Source organism: Mustela putorius, unplaced genomic scaffold (assembly GCF_011764305.1).
Source record: "Mustela putorius furo isolate JIRA1106 unplaced genomic scaffold, ASM1176430v1.1 tig00000129_pilon_pilon_pilon, whole genome shotgun sequence".
Lineage (NCBI taxonomy): Eukaryota > Metazoa > Chordata > Mammalia > Carnivora > Mustelidae > Mustela > Mustela putorius.
This window is the reverse complement of record NW_025421290.1, coordinates 32,785,043-32,806,582: the sequence shown is the minus strand read 5'-3', so window position 1 is coordinate 32,806,582 and position 21,540 is coordinate 32,785,043. Positions and strand designations below refer to the sequence as shown.

The following is a 21,540-nucleotide window of genomic DNA, read 5'->3' as shown; positions in this document are numbered from 1 at the left end:
GCAAGAGGACTCTGGGCCGATAGGGATGAAAGAATGGGGGAAGGAGTATATTATTCTTCAGCTAAGAAAATTTCACGCTGTTATTTGGCCATTAACCCTTCTGTGTACCTGCTATCAGTTACCAGTATCAATTAATTTCATACTGGCTAGACTATACAGTTCTGTGTTCTATTCAGGACAGAGTTCTCTCAATGACAGGGGACCCCTTATGGATCATTGTATTTTGCAGTAAGATGTCCATGGTCTATTTGAACTAAATAAAACACAAAGCTCCGTTTCTCTCTTTCCTTGTTTACTCAAAAACAAAAGAAAACAAAACAAAACAACAAAAAAAAAACCCCTTCTTTTCTTTGCCCTTAAGCTTTCCTCTTGTCCAAAAATACCTGGCACATTGTAGATGGAGGAGTCTTTGTAGAATAGTGCTTTATTGGTAAGATTCTAAAATAGCTTCATAGCATTTACTGGGTTGAGTCGGCCTCAGGCTAGCTGCAAGCCCTCCGTCAGCTTGCTTCGCTACCAACCTTACCTGCGGATGTGCAGGAGGCCTTCACTCAGGTCAGGCTCACCTCCCACGCATGCAGCATGCCCCTTCGCCACCTGACTCTTCCCCGTTCTAAACTCCCTTCCTCTTGCCACGGAGACCTCCAGGTCTCACAAGTCATCTTTTCTGTGAAGATCTTACAGGTAATCTAGTCCACATTGATTTTGCCCCCATCTGAGTTTACGTTGACATTAGCCATTTGGATTCATCAATCGATTGAACAGTTGTTTGTTGAGCCCTGACCGTATGCCAGGAGCACATTGCAAATATGGTATTTGATGATGCACTTTTATATTTCTCACTTATAGGCTTATGCACTTGTTGCCAAGAAAACCTTAAGGATTACATAATTTCGTATCCTCACAGAATTGGCCAGAAAATAGGAACACAATAAGTATCTCTTGAATTGACTAAATTATATATGCGATAAACTAGGATAAACAGTTGTTAACCCGCCACTTGTTAACTTGTCCTCTTATGATCATTAACCATATTAACTGGGTGATGGGCCTTCTTTATAATAAACATTTTTCCTTATGCCCCCCCTCATTAAATCTTCCATAGTGAAAAACTGTGTTTAAAAATGTTTATTAATAGCTTGTTTTCATAGCTCAAAAGAAGGGTATTACAGACAATAATCAGCAGAACAATAAAAAACAGAACCTTACCTCTATAAAGTTAGCCAGTGTGTAGACTTTATTACATAGGCACATATTCTTTTTCTTTTAAAAAAAGTAAACTGGTTTGACATAAAATTAATCACACTAGTACAAGAAGTTACACCAAATGAGGATGGATGCTGAAGGAAGGAAATACAAGCCTTGGATCAGCTGAATCATTCATTAGATCTTGGGTCTCTCCATTTTGACAGATTGAAATTCACTGATGGACATTACAAAAGTGGAGGGTCAGCAGGAGAGCTCTTTTATCACACTCCCCATGCGAAAACACTGATTCTGTTTATTTTCTTGCATATGGTAAAGTTTTCTCCAGGTTCTGTTGGCAGGTGGACACCAAGGTCAAATGAATGCTGGCTTAGGGTTAGAGGAACTCAAAAATCTTCCCTTTCACCTTTGACTTCAAAACCCTTCAACCCTTTGGTCCAGGGTCTGTGCACATCTGCTTTCCCAGATCTACTTGCATTGGATACTACCTGGGGTTGCTGATCCTGAAGCACATGGAGGCAAGATGATTGTGGCTAGATGGTGTCCATGACGGGCACTGCAGGTTTGATCTGAGGCACACGGGACTGACCAGGAAGAGGATGCTAAGATTCCTTGCTCAGTCCAGTTCGAATTGAGCCTTTACATTTGACCCCATTCTAAGTATAAGAAACTAAAATCACACTAACATAGACCACAGAAGAGATGGTATTCTGTGGCTTCTGGATGTTTAAAAAAATTTTAATCTACATTTTCATGTTACTAATAGACAGTGAGGATAGAGAGAACTGACCCTTTCCATAACTGTTTTACAAATAGTCCCAGAATGTTTACGGAGCATTTTTTTTTTCCTCCCTCAATTTCTGCAGTCTTTTGTGTAAAAGGACATAACTATAAATCATAGATCATCCTAATGTGGCCCCTCAGTACCTTGGAGGGTTAGACCTACGTTTGCTTCAAGTGGTCTCCAAATCCTAACATCCATTTTGGAGCCCTGTCTGGTCTGTTCCTCCTCACACTCGCAGCCCTGTTGTGCTGGGTGATGCAGGTAGAACTTACAGAGCAGTGTTCTCGCTGAGGGCCACCATCCTTTTGATCCTCCAACTACAAAACAGAGGACTGCAGAATTTTCTGTGTTTGTCGTCTGGGCAGACAGTAAAGGATCGAGACATAAAAAGGAAAAAGATGGGCCAGCTGATATTGGTTCTTGGTTCTTGAGACTAAATGAAGAGTCCTACAGACACGAAGTATCATTAACAGTGGCACCAATGGCTCTTTTATAAAATAATCCATAAAACTGGAGCTGGCAAGGACCATTAGTTCAGCTTTTTCACTTTTTTAGCTGAGGTTACTGAGGTCCAGTTGTGAAAACAGCAAGTTACTTCACATGGTGATTGTCTCCATGACTATGCCCTTCAAAGCTTCATAGAAACTCTAATTTTCCCTTGATAAAGGGCAATCCCTTCAACGACTTCACATCAACAATGCTCAGTGTCCTTGGCTTTGACCTTACCTCCTTTTAAGGAAGCTGGCTGACAGCACGGAACTTGGACCAGAGTAGACATTTGATAAACATTTGAACTGAAATCGTTCTACTGTTTAGCCCCACTACATAATCTTTTATTTTTCCCAGAGCTCTTTCCTTTAAGGGATGCTCTCTAGTTCAAGTATTTTGAGGTTTGGTGGCCAGTGCTGTATTTGTCACCTCTCTACACTTTGTCTTTTCATACTGAAATTCTAATTTTTGAGTCTGTTCTTTTATAGCTTTTCAGTATACACAGTTATTGTTTTCCTCTGTCCAGGTACCAAATACATTATTATGGATAATTTCTGTCTTTACAGACCTGGAATTCCAAGTTCAGAGTTGTGTTCCCCCCACCCCCTCAATTCTTAAAAGAAAAACAAAAAACTAGACTCTCAAGCAGATTCACTAAGGCACACTAGAAGAAATGTGAAAATTACATAGTCCTTCTTTTAGTTAATACATGGGAAAATGTTACTGATACGTTTATTTTCTAATCTTGTTCACTTTTAATTCCTCAAACACATAAATATGAGTCACAATATCCAAAGCAAGTTTCTTTTACAAATAGCACAACTAAAAAATGATGAAGAAATGGTGATTTGTAGGGAATTGGCACTTAAATAGTGGTAATGTTTAGGAAACTTTCATTGAAAATCTGGTGAGAATGCCACGGCTGATGTTGAATAAAGAGTGGTCATAGTTTTGATGGGACTTGGTATAAGGTGTTAAAGATGATTTGCTTATCCTAGCAGATATTTTTTGGTGGATATAATCTCTTGGGTCAGTTTTGTTCAAATTTTTTGGTAGACTGCATTCTTAACATGACCTAAACTCTAGAAATGCTAGAATTAACCATGATCACTGTTTGTAGAAGAGTTAAAGTTATCAGCCTCAAGTGGGAGAAATTCTAAATGTGGGAGAATTCTAAAAGTAGGCGAGGTGGCAATGCTTCCTACTCAAATTAATTTAATATTCCCAAGGCTTTTAAGAAAAAAAAAAATCAGATCTTCCTGTGCTTTCCTACCACTAATCTTATAATGAGACTGAAAGCAGCCGTGAAATCATGATTTCATTTCACAAATTTCATTCTTACTCTCTGACCTCCATCTTCATAGGGTGACAAAGGAAGTACCCAGTAATGTTGGTCAGTGCTTACTGTTGGGGAAAAACGAGGACCTCACACACCAAGACCGGCCATGCTTTCTTCTCCTGCTGGCTATTCAAATGGGCAAGATCTGTCTGATCAAGATCTGGCTTGCAGAAATAAAATTGAGTCAATAATCTTACTATGGACAACATCTGTGCTATTGTATTTTGGGCACAAAAATGTTTTTCAATATGAGTAAAGTAAACTGTAGTTTAAATTCGCAGCTATTGGTTGACAGGGGAAGCAGGAATTTTAAAAAAATTTAAGTTTTCCACAAAATAAAGCATGCTTGCTTGCTTTAATATAAGTATCTGATGATAAGTAAGGGTTAAGTATCTTAGAGCTCCAGGGTCAGTGTTCATTCAGCACTTACCGAATACCTAATAATTTCTCTCTCTCTCTCTCTCTTTTTTTTAAATTAAGCTCTACAACCAACGTGGGGCTGGAACTCAGGACTCAGAGATCAAGAGTGGCATGCTATATCAACTGAGCCAGCCAGGCACCCCCTAATAACTTCCTTGTATTTCATTAATATATGTTTGTCCTATCAGCAAGGATTTAAAGTGGCTGAAACCTATTATACTCCCTAGCTTTGTCCTAGGTACAGGAAACAAAGAACAAGATACATTCTTTGCCATCATGGATCATATTTCTTGGGGGCACTGATTTCTAGGGAAATAAACTCTTGCTCTCACCCACTGGATTTGAATAGAAATTAGTCCCATTTCAAATAGAAATATATTACATAAAAAAAGTTCTCAGGAGTTCTGAGTCCTGCCAATAATGCGGGAATGCTGAGAGCGGGGAAAGACCCAAGTAGGAAAAAAAAAATTGTCCGGATAATATTTAATATAAGTGAAATGCAAAACTTTGATAAGAAATAACTAGTATTATGTTTATAAGAGTGGCAAAAGGGGTTTAATGCCCCCCCCAAATATCTTAACTTCATTCTCCTTTGACCTATCATAATGAGTACATTTCTTATCCTCTTTTACAATAAAGTCACAAAGCAAGCCACTGGACTCAGAAGAAAGCATAGCTCTTAATATCATGTGACATCTAATTTATGTCCTAATAATAATACTATGTATTGGTAAAATGAACTTACTTTTTATTTCACATTATTGCTAACACAGACAAGGATTTTTGGTGACCACACATAGACACAATCCAGGTCCAGAGGCAAACTTAGAATCCGCACACCAAAAAGGCAATTTTCCTAACTGTGTTTTCTAGGTAGCCTATTAACAAAACACTAGGCCTAAAATATATACTATTGTATTTCCCAAACCCCTAAATGCTACCCATAATTAGTTTCCCAAAAATACTAGTAGGAAAGCAAATTTGATGAAATCAAGGTGATAGTTTTTTTTGTTTTTTTTTTTTTTAATAATTTGCTTGTTGAATGTGGATAGCATGGAAGGGATGTTCCTAAGGGTTGGTTTAAAAAAAAAAGTCGAGGTAAAAGCACAAAGGCAGTGCGAATTAACCACGATGGGGGAAAAAGTTTCAATAAGCAATACACACGCGATGCTAGCAGGTGAGGCAGAGATCTCGAGAGGGTGCACAGGCACTAACCTTAAGTAAGGAAGGTGCCAGAATGACCTTCACCTTGCCAGCTCCTTCAGTCCACCTTGATGTTTTTATGAGGAATCTCATGTGTCTCTCATACAACAGGGGAAGAGCACTTCCTCACTTGACAAAGACCTCCAGGGAGCCCCACTGTATTTCAAAGAGCATACAAAACCACTTATCAAAGAAAAAACAACTAGAGTTAGAGAGTCCTGTTACTACTGAGATGAACCTATATGCAGAAGGGATCTTGGTAGCCATCCAGTTCAAATCCAATGTCCCTCTCATAGCATCTGGGACTGATGGTTATTTTAACCTTTGTTTGGGCATTTGCCACAAACGGAAATTTTACTGCTCAAGTCTATTCCTCTTTAGAACCACTCTTATTAGAAAATTCTTTATGTTGAAGCAAACATCTGTCATCTAGAAAGTTCCTCTTTGTTCCTATTTTTGCCCTTTGAAATTACACAGGGTAAGGCTAATTCCTCTCCTTTTTATTAAAACTCAACAGAAATTTCAAGGCAGCGATATTATTTTATTCTCTCCTATTCTATTCCCCTGCTCCTTATATCATCAGACCCTTCACAACCCTGACCACCTGCCTCTGGACACAATTTAATAATGTCTTTCATAAAATATGGTACCCAGAATGGAACTCAGCCTTCCATCCAGAAGTGGACTGACCAAAGCAGCATGCAGGGCTCCCTGGGCTTTTGTTACCACAGGCTGATGCACTGACTTTGTGAATAATCATGATACACTCCTGATTCAACAATGAACTCCTATTTTGACATGAACTGCTATGAAACCAGCACTTTTCAGCACCCTTCCCACCACCTCTCTGTATTTAGAGAGTTGCATTTAAGCAACTAGAATACAGTTTCTTACTAATGTCTACTGAATTTCATCCTTTTAGTTTCAGTCTTACGTTCAGGTATTTTTAAAAAATGGTACTGATGTCTATTTTCTAGTGTCAGTACATAGTCATAATTCAATTAATATTCATTGAATCAATTAATCCTAAATCTGCCAGTCGAAACAGGATATATCATTTATTTCTCTGTGTCATCTGACAAATCTGACAAGCATGCTTCTGTCCCCTTACTGTATTCTTCATGGGAGAAACAGGCATTTAGAGCCTACCTGTAAATTGCTGGGCAGGTGTCCCATCTGGGATGGCCGATATAGGTCCGTGTGTGGTAAGAAAACACCAAGATACAAGTAAGAAGTAGAGGTACAGAGTGTAAATGGGACCATATGAAGGGAAAGAAAATTGAGTGTCCTAGCCTCTTGGGACTGGGACTAATATTCTCAACATTAGAAAAATATGGCTTTCCCCCATTTCTACCCTAGAGACTTCTGCCTTGTAGATCTGTTACAATACTGTGATTATGGATCTCTGAATTTTAGGGAAAAGATCATGTAAGTTCAGTTTTAAAACAGCTCTTAAAATGATCTTTTCCACTTATATTCCGTGTAAAGTCTGAGTCAGAGAGACATGCAACTGTCTATAGGCTTGAGGTATAAAAAGAGCTCCCAAGTTCCCCGACAAATGCCTGAGGTATTATATATATATATATATACATATATCCATGTGTTTCAGGAATCGGAAATGGCCTATGTTTTTCAGTGTGAATTTGGGAATTCATTGAGATTGCAAATGTCTCCTGAATTGAATATAATCTTCTAATTAATGTCTCTTTTCCCCCAGAATGAAGAAAAATAAGCTCAATTTTGCTTTCCCTTTCATAGCCACCCTTTGCCAAATATGGGGCTAATCACAGAATAAAAAAATATCCTATTGTGCCTTTTCCCATTGTCTATTGTGACTCAGGATGGTGAACCCTGGGACCAGAGAGATGGAAAAAGTGTCTTCATCAAAATGATCCCAAACCGGGAGGGAAATGTCTCAAAAACTTCTGTTGCATAGCGTTAACATTGCAAGAATAGAGACATGTATGAAAGGCCTAGTAGACCCAAAAAGGAAATATGTTTTGTACCTCTTCTGAACCTTTTCTAGAGGGCATGACAGAGGGGGATTCTCAAGACTGTGTTTTCTAGAAAATCATGGAAGTGACAGATGAACACCAGAAGGAAATCCTGCCAACACTGATGTGGAAGGTTCTCTTCCTAACTCCAGTAGTCACAACAAGCCACACTCAAGAGCTACAAGATCAACAGAGCAAAGAGAAGGAGGCTTAATTAGACAACAAGCTCCAGAAGTCAGGGAAACCACCTGCTTCAGGCATATCAGTCTCTCCAAAGCAGTCATCTCAAGGTTTCCTGTGAGATTACAGGTAACCACAAACAGGAAAGTCCAACATACTGTTCCAGTAAGGAGTAGCCATGGTAGGTACTGCCTTGAACTCCAGCTGCTCAGGAAGACGTCCTGTCATGATGCTTGGGTCAGGCCCAAGCGGGCCTGCAAGAGGGCTTCATCACTGGACCCCACACTCCTTGGGGTTTTCCATTTCATCTCCTTCAAAGTCTGGCTTCAAACTCTTTTTTTGCTCAATTTCCACCTGTCGAGAGTAGAAGTTGGAAAGAAATGTCAGAAAGGAGAAAAAAACATCCCAATAAGAAGTAATCCCAAAGAGAATACCTCACCGGGAGATTCCCTATAATTTTGTCACTGTTTTGAGCTTTGGCCACACTGGAGCTACTCTGGCCTGGAGGACGGCACGGTTCTCTCTTGGCACATGCTTTTTGCTTGGTCTGGAACTCCCTCTTCTTCGCAGTCCACCTGGAAATTTTTTATTCTTTGCCTTGCACGCTGCTCAAAGGTCACCTCTTCTGTGAAGCTGTCCTCAAGTCATTAGGTGCTTCTCCTATCCATATCTCCACTGTCCTTGGTACATGAACCTGACTCCAGCATTCCACAGGCTCCCTGGGACAGCAGCAGGCCCTCCTTGACTACTGTATCCCCATAATGCAGGCATGTGGCGGGCAAGCATAAAGGTTTGCAAATAAATGGATTCCTCTCCAGCCAGCTGTTTATACTCTCTATTACTTTATGGCTTTACAAAGTCTCCCAACTGGTCCTGGGATGGAGCCCTGCATCGGCCTTTCTGCTCAGCAGGGAGCCTGCTTCCCCCCCTCTCTCTCCGCCTGCCTCTCTGCCGACTTGCGATCTCTCTCTGTCAAATAAATAAATAAAATCTAAAAACAAAAAACAAAACAAAAAAACCCCAAGTCTCCAAACTGGTAGGTATTGTCTTGTTTATGGTTCTACCTGTGTTTTCAGCAAAATATGGTAGCTGTAACTAAATGGATTAATACATTCATCTTGCCTTGAAAGAGACACACAATGAAGCCTTTGACAAGTCAGAAAAGAAGTACATCAAGTAAGAGAGTTTCACAGTTAAAGCCGCTCCACTCTTTACCACTTTGGATATTTTATGACGAAGGAAACAATTCAAGCAGTGGACTAGGCCCATGCTTGATGAAAGTGCTATTTTTTTTTCTGGCCACAAGATGGAGTATTTGTTCTTCTCGGTAGTTTAAGATTGTAGAGGCCACAACTAAGGAAACATTTACAGAAAAACAAACCATAAAAAATCTAAGAATATTATTAAGAATAAAAAATTATTAAACCACTTTGAAAAATACTTCTTCAATAAGTCCCACTTTCTGTCTTTGACATTTAATCTGCTACTGAATTTCTAACACCTCAAGACAGAATGACCATGTCTGAACTCTTCCAATTTTGTTTCCTCCTTCCACTGCCCGGATCCTGTTACAGAAGCTTGCTTGGCTTCTGAATTTTGTCTTGCTATAGCCCTGTGACCAGGTCATATGTGTCCCGATTTTACACGGATCTACATCATCAACTCTGAAGCCGAAACACATACTTTGGGTTAGCACTTTCCTGAATTCCCCTCCACCTTCCAAGTGCACAACTTCTGCAACATGTATTATGAATGAGAATATGATCTTATGATATACTCATTTATAATATTCATATATCTACTCATTCATAATATTCATATTATATATAGTGTACAATTAATAATACAGAATGTTATAGATTAATAATAATCCCTTTACCCCATGACTTTTTTTTTTTTAATTTATTTATTTGACAGAGAGAGAGCACAAGTAAGCAGAGCAGCAGGCAGACTTTCCGCTAAGCAGGGAGCCCGATGTGGGGCTTGATCCCAGGACCCCGGAATCATGACCTGAGCCGAAGGCAGCCGCTTAGCCCACTGAGCCACCCAGGTGCGCCACCCATGACTCTTTTGATGTTGTTCATGATGACTGAAAGACATTATACTCTCCTCTTCCGCCCACCTCTTATCTTTTCCCAACATTTCTCTTGCTCACTAGAGATTAATCATTCAAATCACAGCGGACTCACCCACAGCCGCGTATGGCACACCTGTCTCTAAGGCAGTAAGAGTCTGAACACATGGCATCCAGGGCAGACACCGCTAAAAGGAACAAGATGGGGCAAGGAAGGGTGGGGAGGGGGGATGGTGGAGGGATAAACAAACGGTCTTGGACACATTAGCCAGATGCCTCCCGAGGCTACCTTGTAGCTGTAGTGTGCGGAATAATTGACCCACTTCCTGACGTCAGTCTTGTCTTCCACGGAGATGGATCTTACAGCGGCTTTGGAGGCAGAAGTTGTGGGCATGCTGAACTCCACATTCACGTGACTGGCAAATCTGGAAGGCACTTCCCGGTCAGAGCCAAGTTCAAGGTGGCAGAAGAAACAGTGAGGGTGACCAGAAGCTATGAAAGGGAAAGAATCCAGACATTAGGTTCTTTGGAGAGCCATGGAAGGAGAGGCCCATAGAGGCACCTCAACCACAAAAAAGGCCTGAAGACCGCCTCCCAGCTCCACACCGGGCAGTCTTTCCGGGGGTCCAGGGCTGAGCATTTCCTTCCGCGGAAATCACAGTGCCTGTGCCTCAGACCCTTTGCTAGAACTATCTGATTACAGTGGCCTTTATCCTAGCAATAAAACCCACAGCCTGAAAAACGGGTCACTCTGCCTGCTGAAGTCAGGGTGATATGGGAACACAGCACGAATACCAGAAATAAAGGCCTAGATCCATAGAATGGCAGAAAGGAATAAAAGGGAGCAGCACTTAGCAACGAATAAAACATCAATGACAGCTACACGGAGCCAAAGAATCAATTCCCTTTGAAAGAAGAATTTTCTCAACAGCATTTCGTCTTTTTACAAAAATGCTTTGGCACGTTGGTGTGGGTAATGGCATCTGTAAATGACAAAGCCTTTAGAAACAGCACAGACACATGAAGGATGGACGTGATGCACTGGATAGGATGCAGACTAACAGAACCCTGCGTGTGAGCCCCAGCTCTCCTCCTATGTGGTAGAGATCCTGCCCCCAAGTCGTTTGTTCTCCCCTCGCCTCAAATCCTGACTTGGGAAATGGGGAAATGGGAGATGGGTGGTAAAGGGTGGGCTAGACAACGCCAGGCAGAGTCCCTGGCTGTTCTTTAATTCTATACATCTATGGCTAGTTCTACTGCACTTGGATGGAAAACTTAATGTTTTCCATTTGAGGGCTGTTCTTAGATATGTGCGTGAAGAGACAGATCAGTCTGTGGCTATAACCTCTGAAAGCACGGTTTGCTGAGCACTCTAGTGTCTCAAATGCTGCCTGCACACCCTCTCCCTGCATCTTTGCAAGAATCCCTTGAGATCACAGTCTTTACGTTCTACAGATGAGGCCACAAAAGCTTTGGGAGGGAAAGTGAATGAGCCAAGGTCAAAGCTGGAAAGTGGTGGACTGAGGACTGAATCCAAGCACTCTAGCCCGGAGGTGTTTCAACCACTCTGAGTCACAGCCCCCCACAGAGTCCCCAAAGAGTCCCCAACCCCAAGACCAGTTTGCAGGGTGACGTGAGTGGAGAAGTGAGCTGTAGGAACCTCCGTACAGCAACTTGCCATGGATAAACAATGTGACATGGCTTTGGCTTCATTATGTAATACCAACAGCCCTTAGTTAAAGGAGTTTCCCCAAATAAACAATTGCAATTTTCTTTATTGATCTGGGCAGGACTTTCTAATCTCAGCAAGTGAGGACATACACACTCTCTCTAAGGAAAACATTACGGAGTGAAGTACATGTTTTGCTCTGCTTGACAAATAACATAGTTCAGTGGTTATTTCTAAAAAGTAAAATTCTGGAAAACTGAGAAATTTGCACTGGTTTCTAAGAAAGAAATTTTAAATTGGATACACATAATAGTAAAAATTACATTATCTAAAAATGAATCCGTGTGTTTATTTTTTAATTATAATTACAATTACAGTTGTAATTACATAGCTATCGGCTACATTTATTACAGGCCAGAGATTGTCCTAAACACTTAAAGGCATTATCTAATTTCTTTCTTAATGAGCTAGGTATTAATAACCCTATTCTGTAAATGAGGAAAGTAAGATTTCTTTGCAAGGTTTAAGTAAATCGCCTGAGGTGACAAAGCTACTAAAATGCAGCACTAGGAATAAAACTCAGATCTGATGCGGAATTATTGTGTATTGCTATGGATTTAGATCACTACAAATTACATTGAGGAGTTTCTTACTTTTAATCAATGGCAACCTGGACAACAGGTTTTTGTTGTTTTTATCTAACTGTCCTTATGTGCACAGTGTTGGAATAATGAGGAATCATTACTTTCCACAAAGCTGGTCTCTCCGCCCACCCCTCCAAAGTACATTCACAGCAAACTCTCTGAATGCGGCATTCTCCCATGATTCCCAGCACCAACCAATGGATGTGTAGGGCTGGTGGACAGGTAGGAGAATGCAATTCTGAGAGCTAGTGTCGTCTAATTTATGGTAATGAACTATGCGAGCCCACGCATTTTGTCATCTTCCTTGATGAAGTTGAGAAAATTTAACATTAAAATTCAGATTTCTATTTTCCATAAAAGGTAAATTCTATTGAAATTGTTTTCTCTCGATCTAATATTAGAGAACTGGAGTTCCAGCAAAGAAAGCTACCTATGCAAGACAGCATATTTTGTTTCCTGGTGGATGACCTGGGCAAGCAGTAGGCCTTGTTCTGCCACATTCTAAGACTTAGAAAAGCTCTAAGTCTTGGGATCAGGGTGAAAGGGGTCCTTAAGAGCCCGGTGGGAAGGCAGGGGCGGCCAAACATGCATAAGGCGGGGCTGGACCTGCCAGTTTAAACCATGTTGGACTCCAACGGCAGCTTGTGAACCATTTGGTAGCAGGACTGGGAGAAGCCCACTGTGGCTGCAGCAAGTCAGGGGTGCTGACCCGCGGTCCCGGGCTGCCTCCGGTCTGACAGCCCTGCCGGCGGCAGGCAGGAGTAAGCATGCAGAGGTTCTGGTCTCCTTCTCTGCTAAATGGAGGTATGAGAATTATGAAAAAATCACCTGTAAAATATACCATCCAAGGCTGACTGAAGTCCAAGATGAGCTCAGAAAAAGGATGGCAACTAACGGAGGGCACACCAGATGGGCGGAGCAGGAGCTGGTCACAGCGAGTGCTGGCAACGCTAAGAACCCACTGTCCGACTGCAATTCAGATCCTATATCTCTCAGGTTTCCAGAAAAGAGTCTTACCAATTTCTGGAACCTATCCAGAAATATACCATTGGCCAAGAGTAGAAGAAGAAGCCCTTTTTGGGTGTGTGGGTGGGGGTCGTTACTAAAAATGTATAACCAGGATGCCTAGGTGGCTGAGTCGGCTAACGGCCTGCCTTCAGCTCAGGTCAGGTGTCCCAGGGTCTGGGATCGAGCCCCCCCCATCAGGTGCCCTGTTCAGCAGGGAGTCTGCTTCTTCCTCTGGCTACCACTCTCCCTGCTTATGCTCTCTTTTTCTCTCTCTCTCTGAAAAATAAATAAAATCTTTAATAAAATAAAATAACGTGTAACCATGATATAATAGCAAAAGCAGTGATGGGGGAATAGCTTAAGGGTAGACTTAGACTGTCCTGTATTTCAAAAATATTTCACAAATAAAGGTTCCAGTAATCAGGAAATACATTTGCAATACATCATCTGCATTTCCTTGGCCTTGAGCCTACTGAACACTAACCTGCTGGGAAGCATTAAGTCAAGTGTTTGCTGAAGACCTATATTTTCCCTTGTCCCCTGTCCTGCAACCACTCTCCCCACCCCCACCCCTTCTTCTGGTCACAATCCTTCCCCCCCTCACCTTTGCTTTGAGAAATAATCTTCCCTAGCACTGCATGTCGTGTCAGTCAAAATGTGCTACCCTCCCCTTGACTCCTGAGCCAAGTGACGCAAGGACAGAAAACGGCTTGTGATGACTGACCCCAACGGCTGCAGCCTGAGGAGACATCTCTCAGTTCTGCTTTCGAGAGCCATCCTTTCTAAGCCTGCTGGCTCAACTGTTCCAAGCTTTCCTTCAGTTCTCCAAGCTACCCTCCAACAATCTTTTTGTTGTTGTTGTTGTTGTTGTCTTTGCTGCTTATCACCAAAACCCTCTCATACAGTAACTGTTAAATATTCGAGAGCAAGAACTTTGAAACAAACGAGATAGATGTGCGCCCACTGAGAAAACCGCAAACCTCTTCTCTTAGAAGAAATACTTTCACATTTGTGCCTACTGTGTCCTCTACAAGAGGCAGCTGGGTATTAAGAAAAGACCCCTGGATGTGGCTTTGTGACTTCAGATACGTCGTGTTGCTCCTGGTCCCTAATTTTCTCATCTATAGAGTGAAGAGGTTTGACTGAGTTATCGCCAAGGTCCCTTCCAGCTTGAAGACTCAGTAATTTCATAACGAAATTATCTGAATCCACGCTTAACAAACTTGAAGGGCCAAACATTCCGATAAACATAAACCTGAGGCCTTGTCTTTTGGAGGTCAAGTCTCCAGCAGGTTCAACGGTCACTCCCCCGCCTTCCACCTCACTTCTCTTCTCAAGGGCTTCTGTGCCGAAGGAGAATTCAGGGCTTTTCCTTTCAGACAGGTCCCGTGGCTGAGGTAGAAATCACAGTGCTATCACCAGGAGAATACAGTGCTGATGTCAGGAGAAATGTATAAGCAGGCCCAGAGAGGGAGACTTTGTTTTTTTAAAAAAAAATCCTGTCAGTTTGGAAACCAGGGTGGGGGTGGGGGTGTTTGGCAAGTCCGGCCTCCAGCACAGAGGTCCAATTGTCTCTTCATTTCGCACTGGGCTACAGTGTCTGACACAGAATGCCCCGGTGTGTGTGCAGGGCCTGGCCAGCTTGGGGAGGTGACCCGATCGTCCTGCTTCTTACAGGCACGTCACGTCCCAGTTTGGGTAGGATGACACAGCCATTCCACACTCAGAGCAGGAAATGGAGACTCTAAACCCTTCTCAGGGTTTAATAGTGAGAATGGAAGAAGGCTATCTGCAGAAGGGTAGAGTTCTTCCCAACCTCATCCTTTTTGCCTGGCTAGCATATCTACTTTTGTTAACAAATGGGCGAAGTTTACAATAAACAAGAAGTGGTTGAAAGGACCATTCGATTGTGGGCTTATGGCCTGTCATTGGGGTCATGCAGACTTCCTCTTAGAAATAAGACTATTAAAGCCTGTTGGATTGCTCTCTAGTTTTGTCATTTCGCTAAATTCCCTGGACCCCTAAGGAAAGTCGTCACCTTCCGTGCTCACTCAAGCACAAAAGCCTCCCTGAGAGCTGTGAGCAAGGCAGTGAGGGCTGGTAAGCTTGCTTTCTTTGTGTAAATCAAACACGCCTTCCTTTCCTTTGTATCTGATAGAATTTCCTTTTGGACCTTCTGGTCCTGGCTGACCTTCAGTCTGATCAGAGGCCATTTCTCCTTTTCTCCCTCCTCAAAATCCCAACTCTGAGTTGGAGATGTAATGACTGACACGGGTCTCGCACAAGGGGACTGGCATCATGAGTCTGACTCCTCACCCATACTGCATTTATGACTGGCCATAAACTGATCCCTCTTCCTACACTCAAGGCACAGCGGGAAAGCTACCTCTTCAAAACCAGAGGCTTTCTAGGATCTGGAGATAGACAGCTTCCGGAACCACAGAGAATACTTAAATGAGTCGGAAAAAGCATACAAATTCATAAGTTGCCCTGCAATCTGCTTAGCAGCTCAGCTGACAAGAAGAACACAGAGTTTTCTAGAAGTAGGTAATAAAGGAGAAAAATGGAGTAAACTGGGCCATTCACGTTTGTTACTTACTTTTTGCTCAAGTGTTTTTGCTTCTCTGGTCCCACTTCTCCATTACCATATTTCTGTCACACAACAAAAGCCAGGCCTTCATAGGGAGACAGAATGTGGAACTCTAGGGTCAGAGAGCTGGGGTCAGCTCTCCTGTAACCCACGTGGCAGCTTTCACAGAAGAGAAACCTCTACCTACCTGAGTTTTTGTCAGGCAGTCGGTTTATCCTCCACACAATGGAGTTGAAGGCATGTTCGTACTTGGCAGTTCCCAGAGTTACTCTCATCACAGGCTCAGAGCCAGACATACTGGCTGAGCCAAAACTCGCCCCCCGGTTCACTTTGGCTTTTAAAGACTTTTCCCCCAGGACGCTTTCCCTGCGGAAGTTTTTCACCCATTCACTGGGCACGGGGTAGCGAACCATCACATTCTCACAGGGAACCTGAGTGAGAGGGTCTCGGTTAGAGGAGAAGCCGGCTGACATCCTGAGCCAGCTCTGCACCTCCACCTCCGCCCCATTGATGCTTGCTGCCGTCCTGAGTGTGAAAGGCAAGGTCTTCTCTGCAAATACTGTCCTGAACCGCATGAGCTCAAAGCGGCAGGCATCCAAAGGGTTGAACAGAATAACCCGTGAGCTGCTGAATACGTCCTCATCCACACACCCATGAAAACGGCACTGATGGAGCTTGATCCACTTGGTGGTGGTGGTGGGCATGATGTCTTGCCGGGAAACTATCTCGTTCCCTTTGACAAGGACATCGTTGAGACCCAGGCGGCACTCTGCCAGGCCAGAGAGGAAACTCAGAATGTGGATCCGCGTCAAGACGTGGTGCTGGAGAATCTGGTTGTCTCCTTTGCTCACAATGCCAGAGAATTCATCCTTGACATCCACAGTAATCTCCTCCTCCAGGTAGTTCAAGCCAACTGTGCTCAAGTCCATTGACAACACCGGCAGATTCATGAGCCGGTCCTGAACGGCACGGATGAAACTCAGGAAGTCGTCGTAATCGGTGGTGCCCAGCTTAATCACTTGTTCCCTCTCTGCTGTGTGGGCCACAGCAGGTTTGGGTTGGTATTTCTTCTTCTCCTTGTAGATGACACGGTCTATTCGTAAGCTGTGGATCCTGCCATTCTCATCATAGTTTTGGAGCCGGGGTTCCGAAATTTCATGGCAGATCTCCAGCTTGAACTCACGGAATGGTTTTTCTAGACCCTGCTCATAATACAGCTGCAGGTAACCACTGTCTGTTAGTTTGATGTAGATGGGTCCCCAGTGCCTAGACGACATGATGTTTTTCTTCTCAGGGATCCTTAGCATCATTGGCCACCCATCTCTGGGCCGGGACAGTGCTGAACCAGGTGGGGGGTCATCTAGTTCAACCCAGGCTATGGGGTCATCATCTGGTAGCGTCGCGCTGCCTGAACGATCAGGGTCATCAATCTGGAGTTGCTTGAGTTTTTCAACAGCATCAGAGTGGGACTGGGTTTTGCTTGAGTCATCAAAACAGATGGCATCCTGGTGGACGGCAATGAGAGAATCCCTTTGGCTCTTGCCTGTGGCACTGGAAACGGAATTGTTTTGGGAGCGTCTCTCCTGCTCCTCAAAGAAAGCAGTGAAAGGGTTGATAGGGGAGGGTTGGACATCCTGCAGAGTCTCATTCAGGAAAGGATTGGTTGCCCTCCAAGGCGGAGCCTCCGTTATGGAAGGCGGTTGGTTTAAGGATGAAATGTCCAGTTTCTGAACTTTGGAAAAGTTCATCAAAGTGCTCTTGGGACGTTCCCTCTTCTTAAATGACCCAGCTGAGTGATGAGGTACATCTGGGGTCACAGATGCAATAGGTGGTGGGTTTGGCTTCAGGGGAGAGGTGACTGGTGGCAAAGGGCAGCTGACCTCATTGTCATCAAAAGTGACCCAGCTGGGGAAACGAGCAGAGGTTACTGGAGAGGCAGGATATCCGTTCATGGCTGGACTACTGGCCTGCCAGCTGATGGCCTCCATCTCTACCTCTTCATCTTCCTGGACTGAGGAAGAACTGTCTAAAAGAAAAAGGAGAACATATGAGGGCTGCTATTCAGGGCCTCTTAGATGTATGGGAAACAGGTATGGGAATGAAGAATGACTAGAACTTTATCTGGAATCCAGTAAATTCCAAAGAAGCTCATTACCTGTGTCAAGATGCTAGTCTGGGCACAGATTTCATAATTTTGTAATAAGCACAGCACAGGGGCCACACGTCAAATGCAGTAAGAATACAAATGGGCCTATCGATAAGACTAAGGCCCCTCATAGTTTAACTCTTATACATTCTCCCCTTGATAGAAGTTTCTAGAAAAGATGCTGTCCTTACTATGCTCTAAAGTGTGTATTAATTTTTAGACATTGAATTCCACCTCCTACATAAAATGATAAAAAGATGATCTCATCTCATTGAACAAAACACATTACCTGTTCTAAGTGATCACAGATAATGTGATTGGAGGGGTTTTTGCCCAAATGTGATCAAGAAATACTAAAGACAAAATATTAATACCCTTAAGATGAAGTAAGTCCATACAAGTGAATAAGAAGGCTACAAAAACTTTAATAGAAATTTAGACAAAGGACATATACAGACAGCTCAGGGGAGGGAAACAAAAACAGAGTAATAAGCATGTGAAAAAATGTCCAATCTCACTAGCAATAAAAAATGTAAATTAAAAACAATCAGTGAAGGGACGCCTGGGTGGCTCAGTTGGTTAAGCAGCTGCCTTTGGCTCAGGTCATGATCCCAGCGTCCTGGGATCGAGTCCCACATCAGGCTCCTTGCTCAGCAGGGAGCCTGCTTCTCCCTCTGCCTCTGCCTGCCATTCTGTCTGCCTGTGCTTGTTCTCTCCCCCCATCTTTCAGTGAAGATTTTAAAAACTTTTCATCTTCAGTGAGGTTAAGGATACCATTATATGAACAGTAAACAGAACTTTAAATGGACTGTAAGTTTCTATAAACTCTCTATAAGTGGTTTAGCAATTTGTATTAAGGCTTTTACAAACATGTGTAAACAATAACTTTGTATTTTACCCTAAGGAAATAAATCCAAATTGTGAACCCTGTTTTGACTAAATGTTAACCAACTAAGGTATACAATAGAATAATACCCAGCCATTATAACATTTATAAGTATGCAGTAATACGAGAAAACACCCACAGTCTCTTCTTTTTTCTCTAAAATACTTTCCCGTCTTGGGGTTTATTTATTTTTTGTGGAAGGAAAGGGGATATTATAAATAAAACACCACCTTAGCAGGGACTTCAAGGGAAGGGATACAGGACTTGATTTTCCATGTGGGAAAGATCCAAACCTTTTAGGTAGCAAAATGGCCCTGTGTGTTCGCTGGAATTGTGCAAAGGGAGGGGAAATTGAAGACTTTGGCAAGGAGTGGATTGTGACGAAGGAATGGCACAGAAAACAAACCTGTGTGGCATATAGTAGATACTCCGTAAAAATGTGTTGATTGAATAAGTGAGAAAGGAGACTTTGCACTGGGGCAGTTCTATTTTCTCTGTCCCTGGAAGAAAGCGTATGGAGATCTCTGAAACCATTCCACCCACTATGTCTACCGCCAGCAACCTGGCATCAAAGGAAACAGATGCTCAGTGGTTGAGTCAAGTAGTTGAGTTTTCTAACCGCCTCACTAGACCTTCATGAATATCATATCCAACCAAACCAGATCAGCAAAGCCACACACAACTGCAAGTGGAATTACAGGTAAATGGGATGGCTGGCTCGTTACTCATCTTCCCAAGTGTATTTATTCAAACAACGAGCAACTTCCTCTGCTGAAAACATCACCTTGAAAATGTAAGCTAAAATATGTGAGCATGCATACACACAGATCCATACTCACCCCAGAAATATAATGGGTAAAAAAGTGTTTTCTGTGTGTACAGCAACCACAAAAGGATTTCAAAGCATTTTAAAATGACAGATGAGACTTTCCTTCAAATTAATCATTAATCCACTTTTGGAGATGTGGGATTTATTTTCTGGAAAATGAAGGGAAAAGGGTCAATAACCTAGGTTTGTAGGATTTGTATTTTACTTATTATCATTACTACTACTTCTACCAGTATTGTATCAGAAGCCAAAGGGAACAATGTGGGTCTGAGTAAAACAGAATCACTTCCTTGGAACGTGACTGATCCTCCCCAGATGACTGGAGAAGCCGTGCATCTCAAAACATCAGTGTTTTATGAAGCTGCTCTAAGGAGCTTTTGTAACAGTAGAGTTTCCACCCAGACAGCCTGGTACTGACCCAGCCCCTGTACCAGGGACATCCTTTTTGTCTTGGGGCTCATCACCACTCCCTAGTCTGAACAAGCCAAAGTTCTTTTCCTTTGGAGGGTGCTTTTCTGCCAAAGCTGTTTATTCTTGCTGCCAAAGGATTCCCTTCTGTTGGGAATCTTGTCCCCAAAATAGTATTTCTCATTTTCCTCTATGAAGCCAAAAAAGAAATGGACAGGGCAGGGGTGGGGCAAGTCTTTGTCTTCACTGAACATAATTTTTTTTTTAGAATAAATTCCTTTGTAAATGAGGTTATTTAAAATCATACAAAGTCCTCGACAGTTCTGAAGCATTAGACTTAGCATACAATTTAAATGAAATTTCTTTAAATCTGGAGGGAAAATTTTTAATTAAATTAATTTCGAGAGACTCCATCTTCTCTTTGACAGCCATTAAAAACTATCAAAAGACTATTACAAAATATCTCTCGGTTGGTAGAGAATCATCTCCCATGATTATAATCCGTTCTAAAAATCCATCTTTGGGGGCAGTAGTGGAGTGCAGGTCAAATTTCTGGAAATAAGATTTTTTTTCTATGAAGTCATTTATAAAGAAAAATGTCTTAATAAAGATACTTTTACAGATGAAAAGCAAAAATGGTCTCTAGTTCACGTGAAAATAAAGCATTTCTTGGACTGAACTCAAGGACTAACAAACACAGTTTTTAGAAATAATCCCTTATTGACTTTCCTATTTGTAAGCTCTTAATTTTCTATCATTTGTCAATAACTGAAAGGCATCTTGAATTGTTTTTTCAAAGATTAGGTCATATTTTTTCTGAGCCTCTTTTTTTAATTTTTTAAAAAGATTTTATTTATTTATTTGACAGAGAGAGAGATTACAAGTAGACAGAGAGGCAGGCAGAGAGAGAGAGAGAGAGAGAGGAGGAAGCAGGCTCCCTGCTGAGCAGAGAGCCCGATGCGGGACTCGATCCCAGGATCCTGAGATCATGACCTGAGCTGAAGGCAGCAGCCCAACCCACTGAGCCACCCAGGCACCCCTCAGAGCCTCTTTTTATTAAAACCTCTTTATTATATTATTCAAGACTTTCACATGTAAAAAATCAACTTATCTGTATGTGAAATTTCTGGAGGAAAATATCCGATCATATATGACAAAAACTTGGTATCCTTTATGTAATACGACAGTGTATTCTTAATAAAAATGATACACCTGGGGTGCGTGGGTGGCTCAGTTGGTTAAGCGTCTGCCTTTGGCTCCGGTCATGATCCCAGAATCCTGGGGTGGAGCGCCAAGGCAAGCTTTCCGCTCAGCAGGGAATCGGCTTCTCCCTCAGTCCTCTCCCACCCTCTCCCCATTTGTGTTTTGCTTTCTCTCAAATTAAAAAACAAAAAACAAAAAACTTACAAAAAGATACACCCTCACCAAAAAAATTAAATAAAATAAAACAGGATAAAAACACATAATTCGCCAATTAAGAAATATAAATGTCAGTAACTATTTAGGAAAGAAAGTTGAACCTTATAAAACAATAAATACAATTATCTCTGTGTCAAAGGGACAAAAATTTACTATGAATCATTACTTGTGACATCAGGAAGTTAACACTCTGATGGAAGGGCTCAAAAAATCTTCCTGAAGGACAATTTGAAAATTTGTGTAAAAGACTCA

At 42.2% G+C, this 21,540-nt stretch overlaps 1 protein-coding gene across 5 annotated transcripts in view; it reads right to left on the bottom strand.

Annotated features, from left to right (window-relative positions):
* Positions 1-1,113: 1,113 nt before the first annotated feature.
* STON2 (stonin 2) overlaps positions 1,114-21,540 on the bottom strand; it is a 156,273-nt gene continuing 135,846 nt past the window's right edge. For all 5 annotated transcript variants that reach the window (XM_045071675.1, XM_045071677.1, XM_013057971.2 and 2 more), the window contains 3 exons: positions 15,788-17,626; positions 9,979-10,181; positions 1,114-7,969 (listed from right to left, as the gene is read on the bottom strand). In XM_045071675.1, coding sequence (XP_044927610.1) covers positions 7,886-7,969; positions 9,979-10,181; positions 15,788-17,626 — 2,126 coding nt within the window. In that variant the 3' untranslated portion in view covers positions 1,114-7,885. The remainder of the gene's footprint in view (positions 7,970-9,978; positions 10,182-15,787; positions 17,627-21,540) is intronic.